This window comes from Phyllostomus hastatus, unplaced genomic scaffold, assembly GCF_019186645.2.
Source record: "Phyllostomus hastatus isolate PE091 unplaced genomic scaffold, TTU_PhHast_1.1 phas_contig_64, whole genome shotgun sequence".
Lineage (NCBI taxonomy): Eukaryota > Metazoa > Chordata > Mammalia > Chiroptera > Phyllostomidae > Phyllostomus > Phyllostomus hastatus.
In genome coordinates, this window is record NW_025333928.1 from 8,957,758 (window position 1) to 8,984,453 (window position 26,696).

At 50.4% G+C, this 26,696-nt stretch overlaps 2 protein-coding genes across 2 annotated transcripts; both read left to right on the plus strand.

Annotated features, from left to right (window-relative positions):
- The first annotated feature begins 1,627 nt into the window (after positions 1-1,627).
- Positions 1,628-19,478, plus strand: LOC123825447 (zinc finger protein 764-like). The gene is made up of 7 exons (XM_045848819.1): positions 1,628-2,315; positions 2,629-2,742; positions 3,509-4,025; positions 8,090-8,093; positions 14,733-15,285; positions 15,448-15,558; positions 16,550-19,478. Exons 1-7 carry the CDS (start codon positions 2,120-2,122, stop codon positions 17,464-17,466), a joined length of 2,412 nt encoding a protein of 803 aa, XP_045704775.1. The 5' UTR covers positions 1,628-2,119; the 3' UTR covers positions 17,467-19,478.
- Positions 19,479-23,387: 3,909 nt separating this feature from the next.
- ZNF768 (zinc finger protein 768) lies at positions 23,388-25,961 on the plus strand. The gene is made up of 2 exons (XM_045848792.1): positions 23,388-23,671; positions 23,963-25,961. Exons 1-2 carry the CDS (start codon positions 23,587-23,589, stop codon positions 25,435-25,437), a joined length of 1,560 nt encoding a protein of 519 aa, XP_045704748.1. The 5' UTR covers positions 23,388-23,586; the 3' UTR covers positions 25,438-25,961.
- The last annotated feature ends 735 nt before the right edge of the window (positions 25,962-26,696 follow it).

Consider the following 26,696-nt stretch of genomic DNA (forward strand, 5'->3'; position numbering starts at 1 on the left):
CAGACATGTGCCCTGACTGGGAATCGAAACAGCATCCTTTCTGTTCACAGGCCAGTGCTCAATCCACTAAGCCACACCAGCCAGGGCTAGGCTTCCTTTTGTGATGATAAAAACATTTTGGAAATAGTGGTAATGGTGGCACAACAATGTTAATGTAATTAATGCCACTGAATTGTTAATATAAAAATGGTTAAAATGGCAAATTATATATCATACTTTCTACCACAATCTGAAAATAATCAAATAATGTAATATACCCAAAAAACCATTGAACTGTACACTTTAAAGGGGTGAATTGCATGACTGAGTTACATCTTAAAGTTTTTACACAAAATTGTACACAAATGTTCAAAGCAGCACTACACGAAAGGTGGAAACTACCCAAATGTCCATCTCCATCAAGTGATGAATAAACAAAATATGGTATATCCATACAATGGATACTATTTATATATTATTTAGCCATAAGAAGGAATGAAGTACTGACACATGGTACATGGATAAATCTTGAAAACACTATGTTAAAAACAGAAGCCAGACAGTAAAGGCCACATAATGTATTGAGAAAAAGCAAATCCATAGAAACAGCAAATTAGTAGTGAAAACGCCAATGAATTGTGTTTAAAATGGCTGATATGTAATGATTTCTGTGATTTGTATTTTACCACAATAAAAAAACCTGCATACTGACCCCCGCTGGTGTGACTCAGTGGATTTAGTGATGGCCTGAGAACTAAAGGTCACCAGCTCCCAGTCAGGGCACATGCCTGGGTTGCAGGTCGGGTCCCCAGTAGGGGGCGTGCGAGAGGCAACCACATATTGATGTTTTTCTCCCTCCCTCCCTTCCCCTCTCTAAAAATACATAAATAAAATCTTTAAAAAAAATGTGTCTTGAGTGGGGAATGTGCATAAGGAAACATTCAGGGGTGACATCAATATCGTATACCTTGTCTGGGGTGATGGTTAATGTGATGGTATATATTTGTCTAAACTTGGGCGAATTTTACACTGAAGATAGGTGCATTTTACTCTATGTACAATATCATTCAAAAGAATAAAAAAGGTTAAAAGTAGCTGCCTCTAGGGAACGGGGAAAGGGTAGAGGGACTGCTTTTTTCATTACATAACTTTTGTATATCACTTTTTGAAAACCATATACATTAACTAATTTGGAAAAAACGTAATAAAAAATTTCCCCATTCCAATTCCAACCTCACCAAACACATTTCTTGGCCAGCTGCTCCAGTCCATTGGCTGAGTAAACCAAGCCGTGGGTGCAAGGAGTCGGACGGGCTCCGCAGCTGTAGTTGCTACTGTAAACGCGAACAAGCTTTCTACCTTCGCTGTCCTCCGAGTTGGGCCACCGTGTGAGCCTCTTCCCGCAGGGTCTGGGGACCGCATTCCGCCCTCGGCAGGCATGGAAGACTTTTTTCGGAAACACAATCTTAGACTCCACAAATGCCCAAGGTTCTCGATCCGTTCCAGAGCCAGCCAACCGAAAGTTGGGGACACAGGCGACTTTTCCAACGCCCCGCCAGTCCCAAGCCTCGCAGCGCAGCCGCTTCCTCCGCTAGGGGCCAATCATCGGTCGCTTTGCCGTGCAGGCAAGGAAGGCGCTGTAAGTTGCCGGCCCGTCCATCTTTCTTGAAGGCAAGAAGGCTCCCCACTACCTCCCCTCGGTTTTGTCTTCCCTCTAAAAACCCACCTTCAGCGGCCATCTTATTTGAGGGCAAGTGGACGGTGAGACCAGAGAAGCCAGACTGGCGCCATGTTCGATATGATGGAGGGACGGCGCCCTTAAGAGCAATCCTTGACAACTGAACCCAGGATGTCGCCATATTTTCTGAAGGCACCTTCCGGGTCCCTCAACCAGGGTGTCTATGGCCAAGCTGCCAAGAAATGAATAAACACCGAGGGAGTTGGTTTGTCCCTATGAGAATCCCTGAATCCCTAGCAGATAGTCTCTGCTACTTCGGTTCCCTGGGCTGCGTTCCGACGCCTAGGCTGGGAGGGGCCGTGGCCTGGGGAGCCGTTCCTGCAGAGGACCAAAGCTGATCCGGGAGCGGGGAGGCGGTGGCCCTGGGGACAAGGTGGCCACAGCGCGGGGCTGGAAGGCCCCATGGCGCCGCCCCCAGCCCTGCTCCAGGCACTCACAGCTGGGGAGACCCGGCCTGGTTGCAAGAAGCCCGGGTCCGTGAGCTTCGCGGACGTGGCCGTGTACTTCTCCTCGGAGGAGTGGGGGTGTCTGCGGCCGGCGCAGAGAGCCCTGTACCGGGACGTGATGCGGGAGACCTACGGCCACCTGGGCGCGCTCGGTGAGGCCCGGTCAGAGCGCCCCCTCCTCCTTCACTGGGGTTCACAAAGGAGATGAGATAAAGGGATTCGAAGGAGTGAGTGCCCTAATCCCGAATTATTCCACCAACAGCACCAGCCACCTCCTATTCCCAGGGTTTCAGGTACCCCTTTGGGAGTTCTTCCATCCCGAATCCACTTCCTTCAGGCAGGAAGCACTGAAACTGTAGCCACATTGAACATAAATTCTGAGGAAGTGCCCTCACCCTGGCAGGGGGATGCCATTTTCCTAGGACAGCCTTTCAGGCTAGTACTGTGATCCCTGTTCTCTCCCAGGATTCCCAGGCCCTAAACCAGATCTCATCTCTTGGATGGAACAAGAGAGTGAGGCTTGGAGCACCGACGCCCAGGATCCTGAGGAGGGGGAAAGCGTGGGAGGAGCTCTGAGAGGTGAGGGATTGTCCCAAGTCTACCCCCACCTGGCACTCCAGGGCTTCCTGTCTAGCAAAATATATATATTTTTTTCCAGATCCCCACTTCCAGCATCCCTAAAGGAATGAAAGAGCCACCCAATGTTGGATAATAGTGGAAAGGAGGCCAACCTGGTACAGTTTTCAGAACTTGAGACAGTCCTCATATTGAGACCAGAGTAGGAAAACCAGAAGCTCAAGTCCAAACTTGCGTTTTCGAGTCCCTGTGGTAGAAAACACCACTGATTCTCCCTATTTAAGGAACAACTAAAACACCCTAAGAACGGATATGACTTCAGATCTGCCTTTCACATTCCTCAAGCAAAGCAAATTCATACATGTGAAAATGCCCAGGCATGGACAACCTGGCTCTTCTCTCTTAATCATTCCCCAGCAGAGTGATCTCCAGCGTATAGGTTTCCTTCTCTGTAAACACCTTACCCCACAGAAAATTGAAAAAAACAATACTAGCTACTGCTTATTGAGGACTTACTAAATGCTTAACATGCTTCTACTGATTTAATCCTTCCAACAACCCTGTAGAGAAATCATTATGATTCCCATTTGATATGTGAGAAACCAGATAAGTCACTCTTAAGAGATTGGAACTTGTTTCCTGTCCTTCAAAGCCTATGTGTTAGTCACTAGGCAGTACTTTTCTGGCACTTCTTAAGTAAAAGTAACCTATAACTTGAGACAATCTAGACAAACGTGTTTTAAAATGTATCTTGATTCCTGTTTCCCAGGAGACTCCCCAAACAATAAGGAAGAGGAACCAAAAGAACTACCAGGAGCCACGGGACCCAGAAAGACTCCTGGGAAGCATAGGCCTGAGGAGCTGGTTAAACATAACCCTGACTCAGTCGTGATCAAGACCTCAGCACGACCACAACCACCCACAAAAACGACCTGGGACCAGAGCACAGTTGCGCAGCCCCCAGTTCCGGTACCCGGAGTGAGCTCTCAAGACAGCCAGCGGCGCCATGTATGTGCAGACTGTGGTCGCCGCTTCACCTACCCATCGCTGCTGGTCAGCCACCGGCGCATGCACTCTGGTGAGCGGCCCTTCCCTTGCCCGGAGTGTGGCATGCGCTTCAAAAGGAAGTTTGCGGTGGAAGCACACCAGTGGATCCACCGCTCCTGCTCTGGGGGGCGACGGGGCCGGAGACCTGGAATCCGGGCTGTGCCTCGAGCCCCTGTTAGGGGTGACCGGGACCCACCCGTGCTATTCAGGCACTACCCGGACATCTTTGAGGAGTGCGGGTGAGTGGCTCCCACCTTTGGGTTTGAGCCTGACCTCTGTGATAAGGACTGTTTGGGCCCTGAAGGAGCCTCCTAAATCAGAAACTTGGGAACCTAAATCATTCCTTGGGCTTCCCTCAAGTTTTCAAACGTGTAAAAAGGAAAGTGCCTGTAAAGATTCAAATAGATTAAACTTGACCCCTCCCCCCTCCAGTCTTTCTAAAAAATGAAGAGAGTGAGACGCTAGACTTTTCTCAGTGTTATTTCAGTAGCAGGTGCCACCAAGCTCTCTCCACTGTCTCAAAAAATACCCCCTTGCTGTGTATCTACATGAGAGGTAAATGCTGAGGAGTGCTAAGGTCTGGGGAAGGGGCCAGATGAAGGGAATGGTCAGGCCCTAGCTAACTGACACCAGCATGTAGCCCAGGAAGTGGGGTGGGTGGAAAAAGCACAGTCCCCAGCACAGAGCTAGTCTCTGCACAAGGCACAGCTGGTAAATTAGGCGCCCCCTCAGCCTCACTCCCTCATCTGTAAAATGAGGATGACTAATATCTACCTCAAAGGAAAGGATTACTGTGACGACTGAAATTTTAACAAGATAGTATGTATGACATAGCAAATGTGCAATAAACATGTGTTGAAAGAGTGAATTATCTAGTTTACACTTCAGAAAGGCTAAGGAGGCAGGGTGTGGATATCAATTATCCATAGCCATGTTTCGCATATGAGTAAACTGAGGCTCAGAAAGACAAAGTGATTTTTTCAACATTTCACTGCTTTAAAGCAGTAAAGCTGGAAACTGACACAGAGTCCAGATATTTCTACCACTTTCTCTGAGTAGTCAGATCTGGGCAGAACATGATCAGGGTCTCAAGTGAGAGTGAGGTAAGAGCTGAGATCCAGGCAGGAAAGCAGCAGGACAGTAAACAATGGCAACTACAAGAAAGGTTTTTTTGGTCCTTAGCTTCCAGCCAGAGTGGCCTCCCCTTGGGGCTAGAGGTGGCTCCTCAGGATGCAGGGCCCAACCCTACCTGTCTGGGGGAGTCTCAGCAGGAAAACAGAGCCCCACCAAAGCCCATGATCTTTCGCCAAAAAAAGTAGAGCCCAAGCTGAGTTATTCAGTTGGAGCGTCATTCCACACACCTAAAAGTTGTGGATTTGATTCTCCGTCAGGGCACATACCTAGGTTTTGGATTTGATCCCTGGTCGAGGTGTGTATGGGGAGGCAGCTGATCAATGTGTTTCTCTCTCACATCAGTGTTTCTCTGTCTCTCTCTTCAAAAATCAATAAACATATCCTCTGATGAGGATTAAAAAAAGAAAAAGGAAAAAAAGTACAGACAATATTCAGTGACCTTCTGTTGGAGGGAGGTGATAAGGGAGTTGATAAGGGAGTTCTGGGGCTGAGAAAGGCTGACTCCATTCTGTCATTCAACGAGCAACATCTGAGGCCTCTCGGTTTTTGTGCTGGGCTCCAGCACACCCTGACTCAGAAGAGTGATTGGGGCTGTGATGAAAGGTGTTCAGAGGCACCACCTAACCCACCTGGTTGGTGATAAACCAGAAAATGGACCTTAGAGAAGGAGAGGGTTGTACCTCCCATAGCATTAGGTAGTTGGCATGTGGGAGATTTTCAGGCAAAGGGAGCAGCCAGGTAGCCTTGTTTCATAAAGAGGATAAAAAATGGACACAGTGTAGAGTAGAGGTGAGAGCATGGTCTCTGGAGGCAGACTGTCTGGGTTCAGATCCTGACTCACTTGCTTTTCAGCTATGCAATCTTGGGCAAGTCACTTCTTACCTTAGTATTTTCATCTATAAAACCTGGATGATAATAGCACCTACCTCATAAAATTGCTGCAAGGATTAAATGAGATAATATAAAAGAGTACCTTGCATGTTAGTATTTAATAAAGAGTGGTTGTTATTCTAATCAATATAAAATAGTATGTAAGGAGGACCAAGAGGAGACCTAGGCAGGTCTTCTGAAACAAGGTTTCCTGGAGGAAGTGGTTCAAATTGGCCTTGAAGAATGAGAAAGATTTCAACCAGGATAGGCATGCATAAGGAACGGTAGTAGTTCTACCTGACTGAACCATAAAGAACTAGGTAATGAATGATGGCAGACAGCAGCAGAGAGGTGCGTGCCAAACTGGAAAGGCCACAGGTCCCAGCAAAGGAGCTTAAGCTTTACCCCACAGGCACTGTAGGTACATAGAGTTCTTGAGCAGGAGCAGGGCTATTCGAGAGGTACTGTCAGAAGGTGTCTTTGTAAACAGTGTGCAGTGTGACCTGTGGGAGGAGACAGGACATCTGCCCCCAAATAGAGGTGACCAGGAGCTGGGACCAAGTTAAAGAGCAAGACCTTTTCTTGCAGTTGTTCTTGCTTCCTGACCTTGGAGTTGGGAAGAAAGATACCCATGAGAGGCTTCTGCCATGGAATCTGTATGGCTCAGTGACTGACAATATGATCTGTGAACAAGTAAGCCCCAGAGATTTGAAGGATGGAGAATAGAGAGCTGGAGCAAGGGAGCCTGACTGCTGGGCAAGGGGCGGTCAGGAGTGGGAGGGTGTGAAGGCCAAGGAGTGACCAGAACTGGAGAGGGGTGAGTCAAAGAGAAGGTGGAGCTGGAGAGAGGCAGTGCCACCAGGAAGGGGAGAGCATAACAAAATGTACCATTTTAAATATTTTTAAGTGTATGGTTTAGGGGCATTAAGTACATTCACACTATTGTACAACCATCACCACCATCCCTCACCAGAACTTTTTCATCTTCCCCAACTGAAACCTTGTACCCATTAAATAACAACGCTCTATGCTTCCTTCCCCCAGCCCCTGGCTACCACCGTTTTACTATCTGTCTCTATGTATTTGACTACTTTAGGTACCTCATATAAACCATTGGGGGGGCGTTTAAGCAGAGTGTCAAGATAATCTGATATTAATTAATTAATTAATTAAAAATAAATAAATAAATAAAACCCACTCTGACTGTTCTGAGAATGGACTGCAGAGTAGAGATAGGGAGTAGTATCACCAGAGGTAAACACTGGAAGATGAATGGACAGAGCCTGTCTGTGGGCTGGATGTGGTGGCTGAGAGCATCAGAGGAGCCCAAAACAATAATAAGGTTTTTAGCTGAGTGGGGAAGATGGAGGAACCAGTTCCTGGGGTGGCCCTGGGGGTGATGACAGGGTGGACCACAGCATTTTCGAGCTGGAAGGGAGCTCTTGGAGATGTCTAGTTCTATGTTTTAAGAAGGGTTTGGGAAGCAGAAGGTGGAATAGGTTTCTTTGTTGATGGGACTCTTTAAGGGGCATAGGGAAGAATGCTTGTCTTTCCACCAAGCATCTCATGGGAATGTTGGTCCACAGAATAGGCTCTGAGAAAAGCTGAAGCCCAGAGAAGGGAAGGTACTTAAGATCACAGCTGAGTTAGTGGCAGAGGTAAGCATGGAACTCAGACCTCCCAATTTCTCAGCTGATATACTTCCTCTTTTCACTGGACAAGACTGCAATGCTGGATGGATGGGAAAGGCAAAAGGCTGGAAGCCCAGAGACCAGCTGGGAGACCCCAGGCCCAAACCAACAAGGGTCTGAGCAAGAGAAGCCCGCTGGTGAGAGCTGCTATCTTTAGTGAAGCTTCTCAGCCTTGCTCCAGGGCAATTTCATATACCTCCCAAACATCATATACCTCCCAAACACTGAATGACATTTTTCTCCCCCATGACATGATCCCTAAACATAACCCTTGTGTTTGCTTTTCAATATTTATATCATAGCCCATCATTAAAAATTTTTCTCTTTACATTTATATAACAGTATAGAATTGTATGTGTGATCAGAAGCAGCTCTTCTTGACCTCCTAGGTCCCTGCTTCTTGCACTACCTCACAATACAACTACATCTTAGTAACCTGGCCTAAAATCCCACTTCTCTTTGGCTGCTGAGACTGTGCCTTCAATAATTTGAGGCAGTACAGCATGCAGTTGTATGGAGTCAGGCTGCCTGGCTTTGAATCCTGAGTTACTACTAGCTGTGAAGCCTGGGGCAAGGTCATCCCTTTGTGCCTCCGCCTCCTTATCCAGAAAGGTACCTATCTCTGAAGTGTTGTGAGGATTAACTGAGTTAACAAGCAAAAGCACTTAGTCTGGAATACAATAAGTGATACATCAAGGTAAGCAAAGATTATTAGTCTTAGTCATATCACAAAACCAACTGCAGCTCTTGCATAGTCTGCCATTATTCTGTTTAGGAGAGCTTGGAATTGGGAAATCAGGGGGCACATTTAAAGAGAGCATCAAAACAATGAGCCCTGTCATCCGTTAACTCATCTAATTAAAAAAAAAGATTTTATTTATTTATTTTTAGAGAGAGGGGAAGAGAGGGAGAAAGAGACACAGGGAAACATCAATGTGAGAAACACTGATATGTTGCCTGTCCGACGAGCCCAGACTAGGATGCAATCCAGGCATGTGTCCTGACAGCAATAGAACCAGCTACTTTTAACTTTGCCAGACAATGCCCTGAGCCACACAGGTCGGGGCTCATCTAATTTTTTTATGCAATCATAACGTAATAAATTAAGAATCCAATTCATTTTCACAAGGTTAGCAGGGGTCAGTAAATTCAAAAGAATCATGTTGCTTTTCTGAAAAGGCCTGGAGGAGGCAGGGCGAGGTGGTGGAAAAGGTTCCGATTTAGGAGTCTGAAGACCCAAGTCGCTACTGGGCTGCCTGAGCTCGGGTAACAACTGGGCCTTAGCTTCCTCTTCTGTGAAATGAGTGAACTCTACGGCAGAGAGGCATTCACCCCAGTGTCCTCAATTAAAGACATAGTAAATGTTGGAAATACCAGAAATACAGATAACAGATAGACACATACATACATACATAAACACAACCTCTGGAGGGATATTTAGGAAACTGTTAAGAGAGGAACAGGGTACCTTGTAAATGAAAAAAGAAATTTAGAAATGAACTACTTTATAAAAAATTTCTTTTATTAAAGCAGGTCACTGAGTGGGCCTTCTAGAAGAGATGAGTTAGTGGACGTCTGGCCAGGAGCCCCCTGGGCTAGACCCCTGGCCACCCGCCGCGCTCGCACACCCTAGCCTCACTTTTCAGCCGCCAAGCGTCGGACGCCGAGGTGGTTGCGGCCATCTTACCTATGGGCGAGGGCGATTCCAAAGCCGCTTGCGGAACAGCAAGAGAAGAAACTCGAGGGGGTTTATAAACCTGGTCATCAACACCAGACCCACACTGAAGCTGTTAAATGCCTTTCTCTAAAACTATAAGACGCTGGAGTTCCGCCATCTTGTCTGAAGGGGCCTTCATTTTCTCGGTCCTGGGACCACCGAGTTCCAGTAACTAGTTCTCGCGTCCTAGAGCGGCCCCAACCGGAGTTAGTTCCGGTCTCTTGGGTCCAGAGGATCCTGGTTCCCGAGGCCGAATCCCTGGCAGCATCCCACTTTGGATCCCGGCAGGGTATGGCTTTATCCCGGTTCCTGCTCCTAGCTTCCAGCAGAGGTGCCCGGGAAGGCCCGGCCGGAAGCAAGGTGATTTGGGGGTGAACAGGCAGGCACCGTGAGCTTCATGGAGGTGGCCGTGTATTTCTTCCCCAGGAGTGGGATTGTCTGGGACGTGATGTGGAAGACCTAGGGGTACCTGGGCGTGCTCTGTGAGGGCCGTCCCTCCCTGATCTTTGAAAAGGGAAGGGGGCGGGTGGGATGGGCATGATCAAGTGCCTGACTTGCCCCTACTCCTGCCCCTGGTGACTCCGTTTCATGTGATTCCCGCCAGATCACCCTAACTGAAATTCATAACTGAATCTCCCCCGACAGACTCCCCCACTGGCTCTCCAGTACTTCCTGCAAAAACGTAAGCACCCGTGCCACAAGGCGAAGGCCCATGGCATGCTAACCTCCAATTCAAACCAGATCTTTCCCTACAGACAAGCAGTCCCATTTGGTCCCAGCTAAATGGGGTCTTTGGTTTTTTGACATGCCTCCAGCTCAATGGGCTTGTATACTTGCTGTTCTGCTCTGTATACACTATATCTCCAAATCTAACAGCCTTCAATGCCCTTGATACAGTGTGCAGCCAAGGTGGGGGCCCCAAATAGGGATTTGGAATGGGGTCCAGAACTCAGGGTGTCCAGGAAATATTAGGATGTCCTCACCGCCCCCCCTCACACACACACACAGGTGTGAGTTGGGGGAAGGGACACATGGAGCAGGAATATGCAGGGCTGTTTTGTACAGCAACAGCTTTGCAGCTAACCTCTGGCAGGGTCATTTAATGTATCTATAACCTTTAACAGGCTGCATAGATATGTTAAATAGCTGTGGCCATACTCTGAGCCAGGGGAATGGAAGGAACTTCCCCCCAAGATGTAACTGGGGGGCAGGTCCCCCGAGTTACAGTGCCTGCATGAGAGCTTGGAGAAAATTGACTCTATGACATGGGGCCACACCTGCCCATACTCATGATGGCAGCCCAGTGAACTTGGAATAATGCAGAAATGCTGTCAGGTGTAACTGATTGTAGGAGGAGTTGGAAATGGGGTAGAGGAAGATTGGCATGGGGATTTAAATGCAGATGTGGCAGCCACTGGGGAGAGAATATGTGGCTGTAGCAGTGCGAAGAGGACTATGGGGCTGTGGCAATAGAAAGGGGAGAGCCACGCGCTTCTGGCAGAGTGGGGACCCCCGCAGCCCTGTAAGGGGGAGATCCACGCAGCATGGGTAGAGAGAATCACCATGCGGCTTTAGCTGAGAGGAGGTGATAGTGGTTTTGACTTTGGCCAGAGTGGCGACCCTCCCCTCCCCGCAGCTTTGCCAAGAAAGAACCATGCAGTTTTAGCCAGAGTGGGGACCCCTGTAGCTTTGGTAGAAGAGGATCACTTGGCTTGGGAAGCAGGAGACACTTTGCCTGGAAAATGAGTACAAAGAACTCTTGCCAGTAGGCCATGAGAAGGTGCTACATGGCTTTGGATTAATTAGAGATCCTGCCTGGATGGCGACACAGCTGATGGTGTCTGTGGCCAGAATCACGGATGTCTACTTCTTTTCCTGAGATACGGTACCCCAAATTAGGACGGGGGAGAAGGAAGCACTGTGGGCATCTGTGGGTATCCTAAAGGACTTTGATATTTTAATGAAGACATTGGGTCACTACTTTAAGTCTGTATAGCTTTAAATAAACATTTCCTTTCCTTTCCACAAATCTCTGGCATTGAGAGATGTCTTTCCTATAAGGTGGTGGACATAACGAACCTAGTGGGGGGCCCTTTTGGTAGTAGTATATAGTAACCCCCCCTTGGTCCTGTGTGGATGTGTTCTGTAACAGTTTTTGGTGTCCCTGGATAGACCAATAATTGCCCCACCCCACCCCCCATCTGTTCTGTAACATCCTTCTTAAATGCTATCTCCAAGAAGTTCCTCTTGGAGCTCTTCTGTCCCCTGCTGAAAATATCCACAAAACTGGGGCTCTGTCTGTATAGACCTGAGCAGTCTGCCCAAAGGTCTCCATACTTCTGCCAGCAGACCTTATACCTGTTATTTCTCTCCCTAGTGCAAATTTAGAGTTTAGTGTAAATATAGAACAGGAATGTTAGCTTGGTTCACCAATGCCTCTAACATTTAGAACATCGAAAGATGGAAAGGTGAGAAGTGGGGGCAATGTCTCAGTTCCAGCCAGAAGGGAATATGTTTTGTTGAGCAAGAACCATCAAATACATGTTCGTTATTTTTCTTGATCTGAATTTACGACACCCACTGGAGACTGAAATCTTAACCCTCTCATTCTCAAGTGACTTTGAGGCCTCCAGTGGTCCCATGATCAAGTCATGCTGTATGAATCATCCAAAATCTAGTTCAGTGGCAGCATGTGAATTCAAGTTCAGGATGGAGGCACCTCACCTTTCTGTCTCCAGGTGCCTGGGCCCTGTAACCATTGCTCCTCCAGTGGAAGGTATCTTCTTTGGTTGATCCTGAGGTAGTTGGGAATGTCCCTGACTCATGAGCCCTTTAATTGGCTAACACAGTTTAGCGGGAGCTTCCAGGGGCTAGGTACCCATCTCAGTGCTTCTGCCATTGTAAAGGTTGATTCCATCACTCAAACATTGGTAGACCTCAGAGAATTAACAAGGCAATTAACAGTCATAACAAGTTGTGACAGCAGTTTTGAATCTGCTCAGTCACAACAGCCATTCAGAAAAACAATACATTTGGAAAGGGCCAGGAGAAAGAGCCTGTTTGGGAATCAATTGTCATGAGCCCCCCAGGGTCAGGAACACTGACCTGGCCCTGGTTGGTGTGGTTCAGTGGATTGAGTACCAGCTGGTGAACCAAAGAGTCCTCAGTTCGATTCCCAGTCAGGGCACATGCCAGGTTGCAGGCCAGGTCCCCAGTAGTGGGCACATGAGGTAACCACACATTGACGTTCCTCCGTCCCTTCTCTCTAAAATAAATAAATAAAGTCTTAAAACAAAACAAAAAAACAACCACTGACCTGTTCCCTGGCCTGTGGCCAAGGCTTCCCATAACCAGGCCCTTTCCATTGCCCTTCCCCTGTCTTCACCCAGTCTTTAATATCTAGCACTAATGCAGCACCCTAGTGCAGTCACGCTTTGCCATCACTTTTAACCATGGTCCAATGTATTCTCTGAAAAGGGACACTTCCCAGCTAGTGTGGCACCTGCCTCTGCCTTAGCTAGTACCTCTCATGCTACCTGCTGACTGACACAGGCAAGTGGCCCTACTTCTGTCCCTGCTGTGCAAAGTGCTTCAGCCAGAGGTCTACCAGCCTGGTACCACAGGCAAACTGCCCTAGTTTATTCCCCAGGAGGGTTCAGACCCTCTGTAAGTTTCCAGAGCTACCCAGAGCTGTTCTAGGCCTATGTGTCATAGGCACCACAGTGAGGGGTGGGCACTGACAGGTGACAAAATGCTGTTGCACTTAATGGGAATTTTCTGTTTTCTCTTGTGTTCTTCAGGGGCCTGAGAGGCTGACAGAGCTAGGACTGAAGTTGAGTCCCTGGGCAACTCTGTGTCCTTACCCTTTCTAGACTTTGTCTTCTCCTCTCCCCTTTTTACTGTGATCAACTCTTTACTTTCAAGCTCCCCAGCTGTAGGGAGAAGCATCTACCAGATACAAGGTGTCAGGCGGAAGACTCAAGAAGGCCTTTGGAAGTGTTGGTGGCAAAATGGCACCGGGTGTTAGACCTCAGTTCCACAAACCCGTTGGTACTTGAATTCTGGCTAAGAAATACTTCAGAGTCAAGACTCAAATTGCAAGAGAAAGTTTATTTAGAAAGTCACAGAGGTAGAAGAAGTGAGCCATAGAAGAAATGGGCTCAGGAAACAAGTTACAAAAGAAGGGCCTTGGAGCTTGGCAGTGGTGGGGGGGAAGGATAGATAGATAGATAGATAGATAGATATGATGTACCTTGAGAGATGGGAGAGAGGAAGAAAGAGGAAAGGCACCGGGACACTCCAGAAAGAGAGCACACACAAGGTCCCTGTCGTAACGTCTCAGGGGAGGATCTCAAGTGTTCATCAGCTTTCCAGGTGTTCCCCATCAGGTTTGTGGTTCCCACTGATTGGTCAGTGCGAGCATGGGGTTTTTAGTCAATGTAGCTGGCCCTAATGTCAGTTATGGCAGTAGCTGATTTTGCTGCTTGTCTGGGCCTGGAGCTGAAACCCAGCTGAGGCCTAGATGTCATCTCCAGGGGTTAATGCTTAGGAGAGTAGTCCTGCAAGGGCTTGTAGTTTTGCCCATTGCTAGGTACCTGGGTCTCTTGTGATGGTGACCCTCTGTACCTGGCCTATTATTTCCACTCTTCATGCCTAACTACTTACTACTGAGGGAGGCAAACAGAGAAGAGTTTCAGACTAGAGCCTGAACCCATTAAAGGTATCAAGTGCATTTCCCAGAAATGTGTGAAATGCTGTGATTGATTTAGCTGACCGAAGAAAAAAGTATCAAGTCTTCTTAGGGCAGCATGTTTAGGAAGGTGTGTGGGAGCACAGAGTGGGAAGTCAATAAATATGCCCAGTGAGAGAAGGAGGTTTGGAGTTATACATGCCAGGGATTGCTGGTGCCATTTGCTGAGATAAAGACTCAGAAGGGGCAGGTTGTGGGAAGGAAGCGATGAGTTCAGCTTGAGCCATGCCAAGTCTGAGGTGCTTGTGGGACATCCGTGCAGAGGCAAAGTGGTAGGTGGTTCTCTGATCAAGAGGAGCTCAGGAGCCAGGCCTGAGCTAGACACAAACAGATGTTCGAGATGCGACCTGCAGGGCATGTGGAGGGAGGGTAGGCTCATGCCCTTCATAAAGAGGTTCCTTCCGACCTTTCTAAGATTTTACCCTTACTTTCTCCTAGCAGCCCTCACGATCTCCTGAAATAGAAGCTCCCAGATTTTCAGGTTCGGACAATCTTCCAATAGAAAACATTTTTACTCACTACTTTTTTCTACCCTCAGCACTGGAGAAAACGCTGCTTGTCATCCAATGGGCCGCTGGGGCTTAATTATGAACGCCTCACCACAAAAAATAACTCCCAAAGGCGGGGCATGGCAGGTCAGGGCTGGAACAGCTGTGGCCCCACGCTAACCTCCTGCCTCGCCAGGTTGGTCCTCCAGACTTGGGCGGAGCCGCTGCCCCGCCAATGGGCGCAGTGGGGCGGGGACGGCGCGGAGAAGGGTGGTCCGGCTGGTCCTGAAACCTAGCAGGACGCCTGCTCCGGCACAGGTAGCTGTTGCGGCCATTTTGGTTGTGGGCTGGCGACCAAGCAACCTGGAGACCCTGGGCTGACATCATCTGGGCAAAACTACGTAGGTTCCAGGTTCGTGAGGCCGCGTTGCCGCCATTTCTTAAGAAGACGTCCTCCAGTCCCGATTCTCTGTGCCTCCAGCAACCAACTTTCAGCCACCCGCGTGGTCCCTGGGGAAGCCTCTGCCTGCTTCCCCGGCCTTACTGACCGCTCCCCGAACCTGGGGCGCCCGGGCCGGGCAGGCGTTCCGAAGCACGTGAGGCCGGGCGGACCGAGGGACAGCGCTGGCCTGTCTCCGGGGCTGGCACTTCCCATGGCGCCACCTCCGGCCCCCTTCTCCGCACGTGAACCAGAGGGGGCCGTGCGCGAGGGGAGGAGCCGCAAGCCTGTGAGCTTCGCGGACGTGGCCGTGTACTTCTCCCCGGAGGAGTGGGGGTGTCTGCGCCCTGTGCAGAGGGCCTTGTACCGGGACGTGATGCGGGAGACCTACGGCCACCTGGGCGCGCTCGGTGAGAGCCCCACTGTTCACTTGGGTCCACATCCCCATCCACCCTGCCCAGCCTTCGGGCTGTGCACGGGGAGTGTGACTTCTTCGGTCCCGGACGTCGGGACAGTCGGGACTGCGGGGTGGGCGGTGGCCCCTCGGCAGCGTTTGCGTTCTTCTCCGCCAGGATTCCAAGAAACCAAGCCGGCCCTCATCTCCTGGATGGAGGAAGAGGCTGAACTGTGGGGTTCAGATGCCCGAGATCCCGAGTTGGGAGAGTGTCTGTCAGAAGACACAGGTGAAGTACTGGGGACTCCGTCTCAGGTCTTCCTCAGGGCCTGACCAGACCTGCTACCCTCTGTCACTTCCTTACTCTGCTTATCCGTTTCTTCCCTGATGTGCATTCCCAGCTAAGGCGATGATGCCTGGCCGCTGCCCAGCTTCTGGATTCTGCCTAGAAAGGGGCTGTGAGTGTGTCCTGGCTCTGCTGGGGTGCGGGTCCCTGGCATACCTGCCTTCACTCCCAGTTCCTGCAAATCTGAGCCCCTCGCATCTAATTGGTCTCTAAGCTCTGTTGAGCTCCACGTCATCCCTCCTGTTTGCCTGCATCTAGCTCCTCTGCCACATCCTGTGTTTGAGTTTATTTTCTGTTTTATTTTTGTAGCTGCTTCCTTTCTCTTGGCTTCTACTGTTTTCTTCTAGCAGTTCATCCTGGCAGTTGGTTGCACAATACCCAGCCCCTCTGAACGTGGTTCACATCCCTCTCTGTGCTGTTTCTGATGCCTGAAGCACTCTTAAGCGTCTACTGATCCCACTAAAATGTCTTCTGCCTGTCCCCCAGCCATTTCCCCAGGTCTCAGGTAGAATGTACTGTTTCTTCCCACTTTGTCTCTGCTCCTTTTCTTTCTGTCCTCTGCAGCTGAGGAAAAGTTTCACTCCAAGTTTCCTTGCCTATACTGAGCTGAGTCCCAGGGGCATCTGTGGGTCCAGAAGGTGGCTATATATGAGGTTTCTCTGTCACCCTATAGGGCAGGAGTGTCAAACTCGTTTTCACTGGGGGCCACATCGACCTCGAGGTTGCCTTCAAAGGGCCGAATGTAATTTCAACTCCTTAACAGTTAAGGAGTAGTAACATTTATACAGTCCTAAAATTATTTCAGCCCTTTGAAGGCAGCCATGAGGCTGATGTGGGCCCCAGTGATAATGAGTTTGATGCTCCTGATATAGGATGTGGGCTTCAAGGACCAGGAGAAATGAGCCAGGGTCTGAGCTCTCCCCTTGTTTCCTAGCAGGTTCCAGAAACAAGGAAGAGAAAGGACAAAGAGAAGGCACTGAGGCACTGGAGAAGATCCTTTCTATGGACACTTGGCCTCTTGGGCTGAAGGCTCTCAAACCCCTTTCTGCTGGGCTCCCTTACAGTGTGGAGCAATCATCCAAGGTGCCTCACCGGGGTCGCCCCCCACTTTTTGCCCATCCCCCTGTTCCAAGGGCAGATCAGCGTCATGGTTGCTATCTATGTGGGAAGAGTTTTGCCTGGCGCTCCACATTGGTGGAGCACCTGTACACCCACACTGGTGAGAAGCCCTTCTCTTGTCCTGACTGTGGCAAGGGCTTCGGCCAAGCCTCCTCTCTGAGCAAGCACCGGGCCATTCACCGTGGGGAGCGGCCTCACCGCTGCCCTGACTGTGGCCGGGCTTTCACCCAGCGCTCTGCCCTTACCACCCACCTACGGGTCCACACGGGTGAGAAGCCATACCGCTGTGCTGACTGCGGCCACTGCTTCAGCCAGAGCTCTGCCCTCTACCAGCATCAGCGGGTCCACAGTGGCGAGACCCCCTTCCCCTGCCCAGACTGTGGCCGTGCCTTTGCCCATGCCTCAGACCTTCGGCGCCATGGGCGCACCCATACAGGCGAGAAGCCCTACCCGTGCCCAGACTGTGGACGCTGCTTCCGACAGAGCTCCGAAATGGCAGCCCACCGGCGCACCCACAGTGGGGAACGCCCCTACCCCTGTCCTCAGTGTGGCAGGTGCTTTGCCCAGAAGTCAGCCATGGCCAAACACCAGTGGGTCCATAGGCCTGGTGCTGGGAGACGCAGGGGTCAGGGTACGAGTGGGTTGCCTGTACCTCTATCCCCTGGGCGAGGGAACCTAGACCCACCTGTGGGCTTCCAGCACTACCCAGAGATATTCCAGGAATGTGGGTGATAGCCTCAAAGGTGAAAAGAGAAAGCGTGAGGACCTGAACATTTCCTGAGGGCCAAGCTGGAATAGGTATTCAACTTCTGGGAAGTCCAGGGAGGTCATAGAATTCCTTGTAAGAGCTGGACCTGGGGGGTGAGAACCATCTTATTTTAGGCCCTCACCAGCTTGATGTGCTGACACCTCATTCTTTACTGTCTTAGACTCTAGAAGTCCCCTTTACTGAGTTAGGGCTGGGCTTAGAACCCCCCACTAGGCCTCCACTGTAGGAAGAAAAGGCTGTTTGTCAGCTTCCATGTGTTAAGAGGATTGAGGTAGAAGGGAACCTTGTTTTACCCATTGTTTTTTTTACTGCAGGGGTTAATAACTGATGGCCATGTACTGAATCTGGCCTATAGCTATCTTTTTATTTATTTTTTTGGTTGAGTCAGAATTTTAAAAACTTATAAATTACTGGTTAAGCTCTCATACAAAAATCCAGGTTTCTGACTTCTCCTGAGAAGTTCAAAAGATTTGGCAACTCTCCCTAAGCTCCCACAAAACCACAGTTGGTGGGAGCTGGGGGCAGCTGTACCCTTTGCTTAGCAAGCTCACTGCTCCACATCAGCTCCTGACCAGCATCAGCTGGCACTTGTGGTCTGACCGTGTCTCTGGCAAAGCAGGCCCTCTCCATCTGGTAGTTTCTGTTCTTTTTTTTTTTTTTTTTTTTTTAAGATTTTATTTATTTATTTTTAGAGAGGGAAGAGAGGAAGATAGAGAGAGAGAGAAACATCAGTGTGCTGTTGCTGGGGGTTATGGCCTGCAACCCAGGCATGTACCCTGGTTGGGAATCGAACCTGGGACACTTTGGTTCCCAACCCCCGCTCAATCCACTGAGCTACACCAGCCAGGGCCAGTTTCTGCTCTTTTACAGGACCTTTTGGGCTCCTGTGGTCACTGGAGTTTGCAAACCACTGCATATAGCATTCAAGTTTTCCCAAATCAGGGATTCAGGTAGAGAGCATGTATGTGAAAGGGTGGCAGGAACAAAGTAAAAGGCTTTATTTTAGAGCTTGCTTGCATTGTATTTTATTGTTAACAAAGTACTGTCTTCTCCATAAACTCATTTCACCCTCATAACTGCCCGAGGAGGGGAGCGTCTTGCTTGGAAGAGGCAGTCACACGGAATCTTTTTCCCCAAACCAGTGGCATCTCTGCTGTATCACAGCACTGCTTTCAGCTGGCCAGCAGTTCCTGGGTCTAAAGGGGAAGGCCCTGAGAGCACCCTCCAGCCCTCTTTGGGCCTCCCTGGGAGAGCCCTATGGCTCAGGCCTTATCTACCCTAGACCCAGTCAGCAGGGCCAGCCTTATCACATTCTAGAACTGGAAGGGATCTAAACTTTTGCAGTTGGGGACACTGAAACTGGGGAAGGCTAAGCAACCTGTCCAAGGTCACACACACGGATGGTAAGGTCTTGGTTTACTGCTCTCTTTACCACACCATTCCTGAATTTCTTGCCAGTGTCTCAGCCAGGATTCTGGAGGCATCTGCCATTCCCTATGAGGGCACCCAGGTACTGACCAGAACTGGGGACTGACCAGCCCAGGGTCAGTGAAGCCCAGGTGTAGGATAAGTGACAAAACAGCCACATGGCAGACCAAGGCAAGGCAGCAACCAACCTGAGAGTTCAGGGCAAATGAGCAAAGCCTGATCTTCACTCTCTTCAGGTACCCACCATTGTGAACTGAGAGGAACTAGCCTAGGAACACTGGGATTAGTAGCCAGAGGGAACTGTACTCATCTGTATTCCCAAGCTCTGTACACATTCTTTCCCCTCTCACCATGTGAGTACATTATACAGCTATTATGATTTCCTTTGTGGTTAGAACCCAACCTTGTCCAGGTGATGGAAGCAACCAGCCCTGGGCAGACCCTGTCCTGCCTCTGGTCAGGATGCCCCTTGACTTGAGGAGTAGCAGAGGATGTGTCCTCTGCTGGCCTGTGTGCACTTGCCTTCTTTACTGAATTCAGCCTCTTGTCTGGCCTACCTTAGGGAGGAAGAAACCAGATTTGTCAACCTGGAGAAACTTCTAAAGAAAAAGGTAGAAGATTCGGGGAAAAGACACTGTTCAGGTGAAGTAATGAACTGAGTTGATTCCCCATCCTAAACTTTTCTGGGAGGATTGGCTTATGTGCCACCAAGTGGGACATGGTGAGAGAGGAGGCACATTGGTAGTAGGAACTACCTATGTACCAGCTTTTAATTCCCTAGAGAAGCCAGTGTACAACCCCTCCCATCCTCTAACTCTCAGGACTGCCTGGGGAAAGCCCAGCTTGAAATGCTAGTTTTCAGCTCAGACTCAAAGCCAGATCTGGACCCTACCCTCAGCTTGCCAATTAAAGGTGCTATAATTACTACTTTCTCTGAGTGCTTTGAAGTTTGCAAGGCTTGCTCCAGGCCCAAACACTGTACCTAACTCCTCTGCTTCCTCCCTTCATGACCCACTTTCCACTAGTAAATCACTTTTTGAATGTCATGAAAATGTTTAAGCCTCAGCCTCCCTCCATTCTTAGCTCCTCATTTCTTGGCATGGATACTTCCACCAAAGGTAGGGCTTGCTCTCTGCTACTGCGGGTCTTTGAGGCTCAGAACCTGAAGCAGTTTAGGCCAGGAAGAGAATTTTTCTAGGACTTCACCAGAGAAATGCTTGTCTGTGCCAGACACAAGCCCATCCATATGGCCAGTGTGAGGTCAGGCCATGACCACATGACCCTAGTTTGTCCGAGCCAACTAAAATAAGGGTAAGTACTCACTTGAATTCCAAAGATCTCTAAAATTTGTAGGAATGTTTATGTGCACCTATAGGAACAGGATTTGTAAAGATGTTTGTGATGCAAAGAAGCTAAAACCTGTTTTAGGCCCGTATTTTTCAAAGAAAAGAATCTTCCTGCCAAAGAATCACATACTATTTCTTGAAAATGTAGCTAGCTTCCTGGGTCCTGTCTCTAGCTATTGAGTCTGGATCCAGGAATGGAATTTTATGCCTGCTGAACTTTAAGAACCACTGCTTTGAACAAAATGTTCCTTTCTAGCTGCCCTTAGCTTTGTAAGAGAAAGGGTTGGTCTCAGGGCCTGTTCCAAATAACAGGCCAGGGAAGGACCTAGCCATACACAAGGACTCCCATTTCCTCTGCTCTTGACAAAGGGTCCTGTGCTGTACCTGGTATCTTCCTGTATACTTCAAATCTTGAATATACTGGTGCATCTCTTGTAGCATAACAGAAGGCCTCTTAGCTTGTCCTTTGCATGCAGGGAGGGAGCAGTTCATTCAGGAGCTCCTCTCACACTGAGACCCTTGCAAAGTCTTGTTCAAGTGTGGGCTGACTATAAGCCTTGGGTGTACACTAACAGCTCTGCCCCAGTAGTGCTGCACACCAGGGGGTGATGCTATGGGGAAAGTGACTGCCCAGCTTGGGACATACACAAGGCTCCTTACCAGCACAGAGTGGTAGAACAAGGTCAGTGGAGTTCCACCTTGGATTAGTCAGTGCTAGGCCAAGTTGGAACCCTCATCAGAGGCTTCCCTGTGCTTAGAGACTCACTGCTCTGGGCTGGTGGCAGACAGAGGCTGGTTGCCTCTTGAAGGTTTATTACATAGTTCTGGTACTAGAGGAGGCTGTCTCGAAGTCAGCCAACCACTCTTATTCTTGGCACTAGTGAGACTGAATTTCCACATGCAAATGATGGTGCCAAAGCAGGTTGAAGCCCTGGCCCAACTTCTGCTACCTGTGGGCTTTTAATCCATGCTATGAAGAGTGCAGGCAGTGGATCTTAAACCTGTGGCTGGAATCTTTGCCATTCACTTTGCAGAAGCAGCTGCTCTCCTGTGTAAATTTCTGGTGGGTAAGCAGGTCAGAAAGTCATGTCTCATGAAGGAGACTTGTCTCTTCATTTGTGTGAGTGCTTTGGGGCTGACCGGGGAGTACACCAAGTCCAGTTCTTCCAACCAGTTCCTGTAGGGTGTCCATTCTTGGGAGAGGTTTTAGTACAGACATCGGGATGGAGAGAGGTATGAAGCTGGAAGCTGCTGCTGTGGAGGGCAGAGAAGTACTTCTGCTGTATTTGTAGGAAGATCTCTGTGATTCTAATTGTAAGCCTCTGTTGACATCATCCTTTCATCCTTTACCACTTGGAATTCTCCAAATTCTTGTGCTTGTCTCTTTTAAGGAGAATGGAAGGTGCCATTTTCCTCTTAACCAGTTTCTTCCCTTCATTTATCTGGGAAAGCAGCAAGAAAACACAAACCATGACTCTGCATTGCTCAGGCAGGAGAAATTTGGTTCTTTAGCTATCAACACAGCTACCAAACTAGTTTTTAGCAGGCAGGAGAAATTTGGCTCTTTAGCTATCAACACAGCTACCAAACTAGTTTTCAGCAGCGAGGGACAAGAATTGGATCCTGTTAAGTTTGTCTTTCCAGGGTCCTTTCCCCCCCTTGATTCAAAGCTGCACCTAGGGCAATGTTTCTCAAGTTTCCTTTCTTTACAAGCTTCTATCCAAGGCGAACAGGGCTGGAGAGTTCTCAGCTGTCTTAAGAACCGATGGTTCTCTCCAGTTCCACTTCTGAACTCTTATCACCCCACCCTTACCTGGAAGAAATTCCCACATGACCATTGCTTCCCTGTGAGACAATTCAGGAACCATGAGCTAAGGCTCCCAAGGATTGAGTTAAACACAGGCTTTGGGGAATGTGGAGGGAAGAGGCAGGGTAATTGAAAAGAAAGCAGCTTCCTTTCTGAGGAAGGATCTCCCGACAGGCTTTTTCAGGAAAGTGCTGAGAAAGAGTGGAGGAGTGTCTGCCCTTAGATCCCTGGGCTTTTATTCCTTAGAAAGTTAAAACAAAATGAAGGGTAAACCCAACCGGGGAAAGTTCTGAAAGCACAGGCCCAGCTCGAGGGAAGACGCCAGGTAGAGATCCTTCTACAGGGAGCTTTTGGCTGACAAGGGAGGTGGAACCAGCCTGAATACCTTCCAACGAATCAAAAAGGGTACCTCGTGTTTCCTGGCAACCATTAATGTGCAGCTGTGGGTGTAGTGGGAGAAGGCAGGACGATAGGAGCATGAGCTTCACTGGCCAATCCCTAAGCATTTCAGAGGTAGGGGCGGTGCCTTTGGAAATCAGAGGCGGAGCTGTTTCCTTGGCAACCATCCTAGCTCAGCCGGAGGTAGTGAGGGTGGAAATTAGGAGCAGATAAAGGAGGGAGCCAGGCGGAGTGGGGGTAGGCACGCCGGTGGGTGGGTAGGGGAATTAGAGCGGGAAGTGGGAGAAGGGTGTCCCAGAGTGTCGTAGAGCTACAGGAGGTGCGAGGGTCCGTCTAGGTTCCCCAGGCGCGGCCGGAGTTGACCCCGAAGCCCGAGAGCTGTGAGAAGTTAGACACCGCCCCCGCTGGCGCCGGGAAGCGTCGCTCCTTCTCGCTGACCTTGGTCTCGCTTGTGATCTCGCCCTTGGCCACAGTTACTGACGGACGCAGAGCCCGGTAGAAGGACAGATAGGCCACTGGACAGACGGAGACCTAGGACATAGACACACAAACTGCCCCAGCCTCTCCCGCCGGCTTCAGAATACTTCGACCTCCCCACCTCAACTCCGAGGCCATCCAGCCCAGGGTTAATGCCAACGAGTTTCCACCTCCAGCCACTCCTAGAGAGGCCGCGGCGCTAGCCAACGGGGGGAACTGGCCGTGGACGGACACTTCCTGTGTTGGGGGAGGGGGTCGACTGCCGCAGCCCAGCCTGGGGCTGGGGGCCTGACGGTGGGGTCTCAGGTGGGGAGTGTTGTCTGGGGGCGGCAGGGCGAGTCGTGAAGCCGCCCCATCTCCGAGGCCACAACGAGTGGGGGCCTGTGAGGGCCCCAAGGCAAGCTGAGACCTTGTGGGTGGGGGCGGGGAGGGGAGGGGAGGGGCCCTGCCGGCAGGAGAGGCCCAGGGTCAAAACGTCCGGCCTTGGGGGCCGAGGCTAGGCAGCCAGGTCGCCTGGGCGACGCTGAGTGGGCCGGCGTCGAGGTCCTGGGTCTCAGGGACCGCAGGACGGGTCGCAGGATCGTCCGCCATTGCCGCCGCCGCAGCTGCACTGGGAGTCAGCGGGGATGGAACAGGAGGCGTCGCAGTGGGGCTTCGAGCCGCAGGATATGCAAAGTCTTGACGAAATGGGGCCTGAAGGGTCCCTCAAAGGTGAGGGAAGGAGTGCCCCTCCAAGGAGCGTGTCTGGGGTCGGGAGATGGGGTGGTGGTCCATGGGAGCGAAAGAGATCCGGGGACTTGGACATCTGGTACTTGGAGGGGGTGGGGGCAGGAACCGAGTCTCTCGGGTTTGCTGAGGGGAAGGTGGGAATTTCAGCACCTGCTCAAGGGCCAGCAACCATGTTTGAGGAGGAGGGAGAGGTTTGTGGCAACTAATGGTGGGACCCAATGACCTTCCAGGCTCCACACAATCTGGGTTTTCTGTAATTCTCTGATCCTGCAGGCAACATGCATGAGAATAATGAGGAAGAGGAAATTTCTCAGCAAGAAGGCACTGGGGACTATGAGGTCGAAGAGATTCCTTTTGGGCTTGAACCCCAGAGCCCTGGGTTTGAGCCACAAAGCCCAGAGTTTGAGCCTGAAAGTCCAGATTTTGAGTCCCAAAGTTCTGGGTTAGTGCCCCCAAGCCCTGAATTTGCACCCAGAAGTCCTGAGTCAGATTCTCAGAGCCCTGAGTTTGAACCACAAAGCCCTAGGTATGAGCCTCAAAGTCCTGGGTATGAATCCCAGAGCCCAGGGTATGGACCCCAAAACCCTGAGTTCAAAACCCAAAGCCCTGAATTTGAAGCTCAGAATTCCAAATTCCAGGAAAGTACAGAGATGCTTCTCAATCCAGAGGAAAAGACTTCCTTGAGCATCCCCTTGGGAGTCCATCCTTTGGACTCCTTCACCCAGGGGTTTGGGGAGCAGCCCACAGGGGACCTTCCCTTAGGGCCACCTTTTGAGATGCCCACAGGGGCCCTGTTGGCTACACCCCAGTTTGAGATGCTCCAGAATCCCCTGGGCCTGACAGGGACCCTGCGAGGAACAGGCCGAAGGGGGAGCCGGGCCAGGGGTGGGCAGGGCCCTCGGCCTAACATCTGTGGCATCTGTGGGAAGAGCTTCGGCCGGGGCTCCACTCTGATCCAGCACCAGCGCATCCATACGGGTGAAAAGCCCTATAAATGTGAGGTCTGTAGCAAGGCCTTCTCCCAGAGCTCTGACCTCATCAAACACCAGCGTACCCACACAGGGGAGCGGCCCTACAAGTGTCCCCGTTGTGGCAAGGCCTTCGCTGACAGCTCTTACCTGCTTCGCCACCAGCGCACTCACTCTGGTCAGAAGCCCTACAAGTGCCCGCACTGTGGCAAGGCCTTTGGAGACAGCTCCTACCTCTTGCGGCACCAGCGCACTCACAGCCATGAGCGGCCCTACAGCTGCCCTGAGTGTGGTAAATGCTACAGCCAGAACTCATCCCTGCGTAGTCACCAGAGAGTGCACACTGGGCAGAGGCCCTTCAGCTGTGGCATCTGTGGCAAGAGCTTTTCCCAGCGATCGGCACTTATACCCCATGCCCGAAGCCATGCCCGTGAGAAGCCTTTCAAGTGTCCTGAGTGCGGCAAGCGCTTTGGTCAGAGCTCTGTGCTGGCCATCCATGCACGCACCCACCTGCCAGGCCGCACCTACAGCTGCCCAGATTGTGGCAAGACCTTCAATCGCTCTTCTACGCTGATTCAGCACCAGCGTTCCCACACAGGCGAGAGGCCCTATAGATGTGCTGTGTGTGGTAAGGGTTTCTGCCGATCTTCAACACTGCTGCAGCATCACCGAGTCCATAGCGGGGAGCGGCCCTACAAGTGCGATGACTGTGGAAAAGCCTTCTCACAGAGCTCTGACCTCATCCGCCACCAGCGGACCCATGCTGCCGGCCGTCGCTGACCTGGGGCCCTGTCAGGGGCAGGCCTGTTTTGGTTGGAAGAGGTGGGGACACGGAGCTAGAAAAATCTTTAGAATAGTGGAAAAGCTGGGGGAGAAAAGAGGAGTTGAGGATATTAGGAGGAGAGGGGCTAGGGTGGAGGAAGTTTCGTGCCCTGGAGACTTATGGGAAATGGGTAATGAAAAGGGGTTGGAGGGAAGCCAAATAAGCAGCAGGAGGCTTGGAGAATCCAGAGAGAGGTCAACAGAGACCTGGCCTCAGCAGTAGCCTGCCTCTTGGTGGATGCCTGCTTGGCAAAGTGCTAGATGGGGGAGGGGGGAGGGGGAGGGCTTCTTAGAGTGGGTTAGCTTAGATCAGTAGCTACTGAGACCCTTGTTGAGTCAGGAAGGGGTTAGGGTAGGTGGGGTGAGGAGTAAAGCCCAGAGTGGGGCCTGGGCCTCAGTGCAAACCCAGCCTCCCTTGTCTTCCTCAGGCTTTTGAGCCCCTGAATTTGAGTTCAATAAAAACCTCTATGTGCTGAAAGAAATCTGTCCTTAACATGTGTGCATTTGAAGTGTCCTGGGCAGTGGGAGACATCAGGTCATAACTACCAGCAGTCAGTGCAGCTATAGAGTTCTGCCTGGGAAGTGCTTTTATAGTAAGCGTTTCACTGTAACCTTATCAGAGGCTCGGGAGACACAACTTGCCCATATCCGCCCAAGTTCATCTGTGCTTTGAAGGCTGCACGGATACAGAGGGCCTATTGTGGGTTTGAGAAAGCCCTTCAACTTTGTTGATATCCCTCTTCCCAAATGTGAAGTGTCTGCCCTTGGGCTAGAAAGCAGACCCTGATTCTCATACCCAGGCATAGAACCTGTGTACCTTTTCTCCCTGGCTTCCAGCACCCAGCTGTGTCTTTCTCCCTCCCCCAACCCAGCTGCAACCTCTTGCCACCATTCTGTGCAGACCCTGACCAGAGTCAGGGCCACCACAAGTTCCAACTCCACCCATAGGGGTTCATGTATTGGACTCAGTACAAGAATTGGATGTCAGCCTTTAAGATCCTCAGACCAGAATGGGCTGATTTACTGATTTGCTACAGCTCCACCTCCTTTTTTAGGATCCTTGGACCTTTTGGTGTAAGCACCCTGCTACCACCCCACCTTTATCTTACTTTCATCTGAGCTTCAGCTCTCCTAACAGTTGGCTCCTCAGGAAAGAGTGGGAAGTTGGTGTCATCAGTGATTCTGGGGGATTCTGGGGTATGGCCTGACAGTGCCCT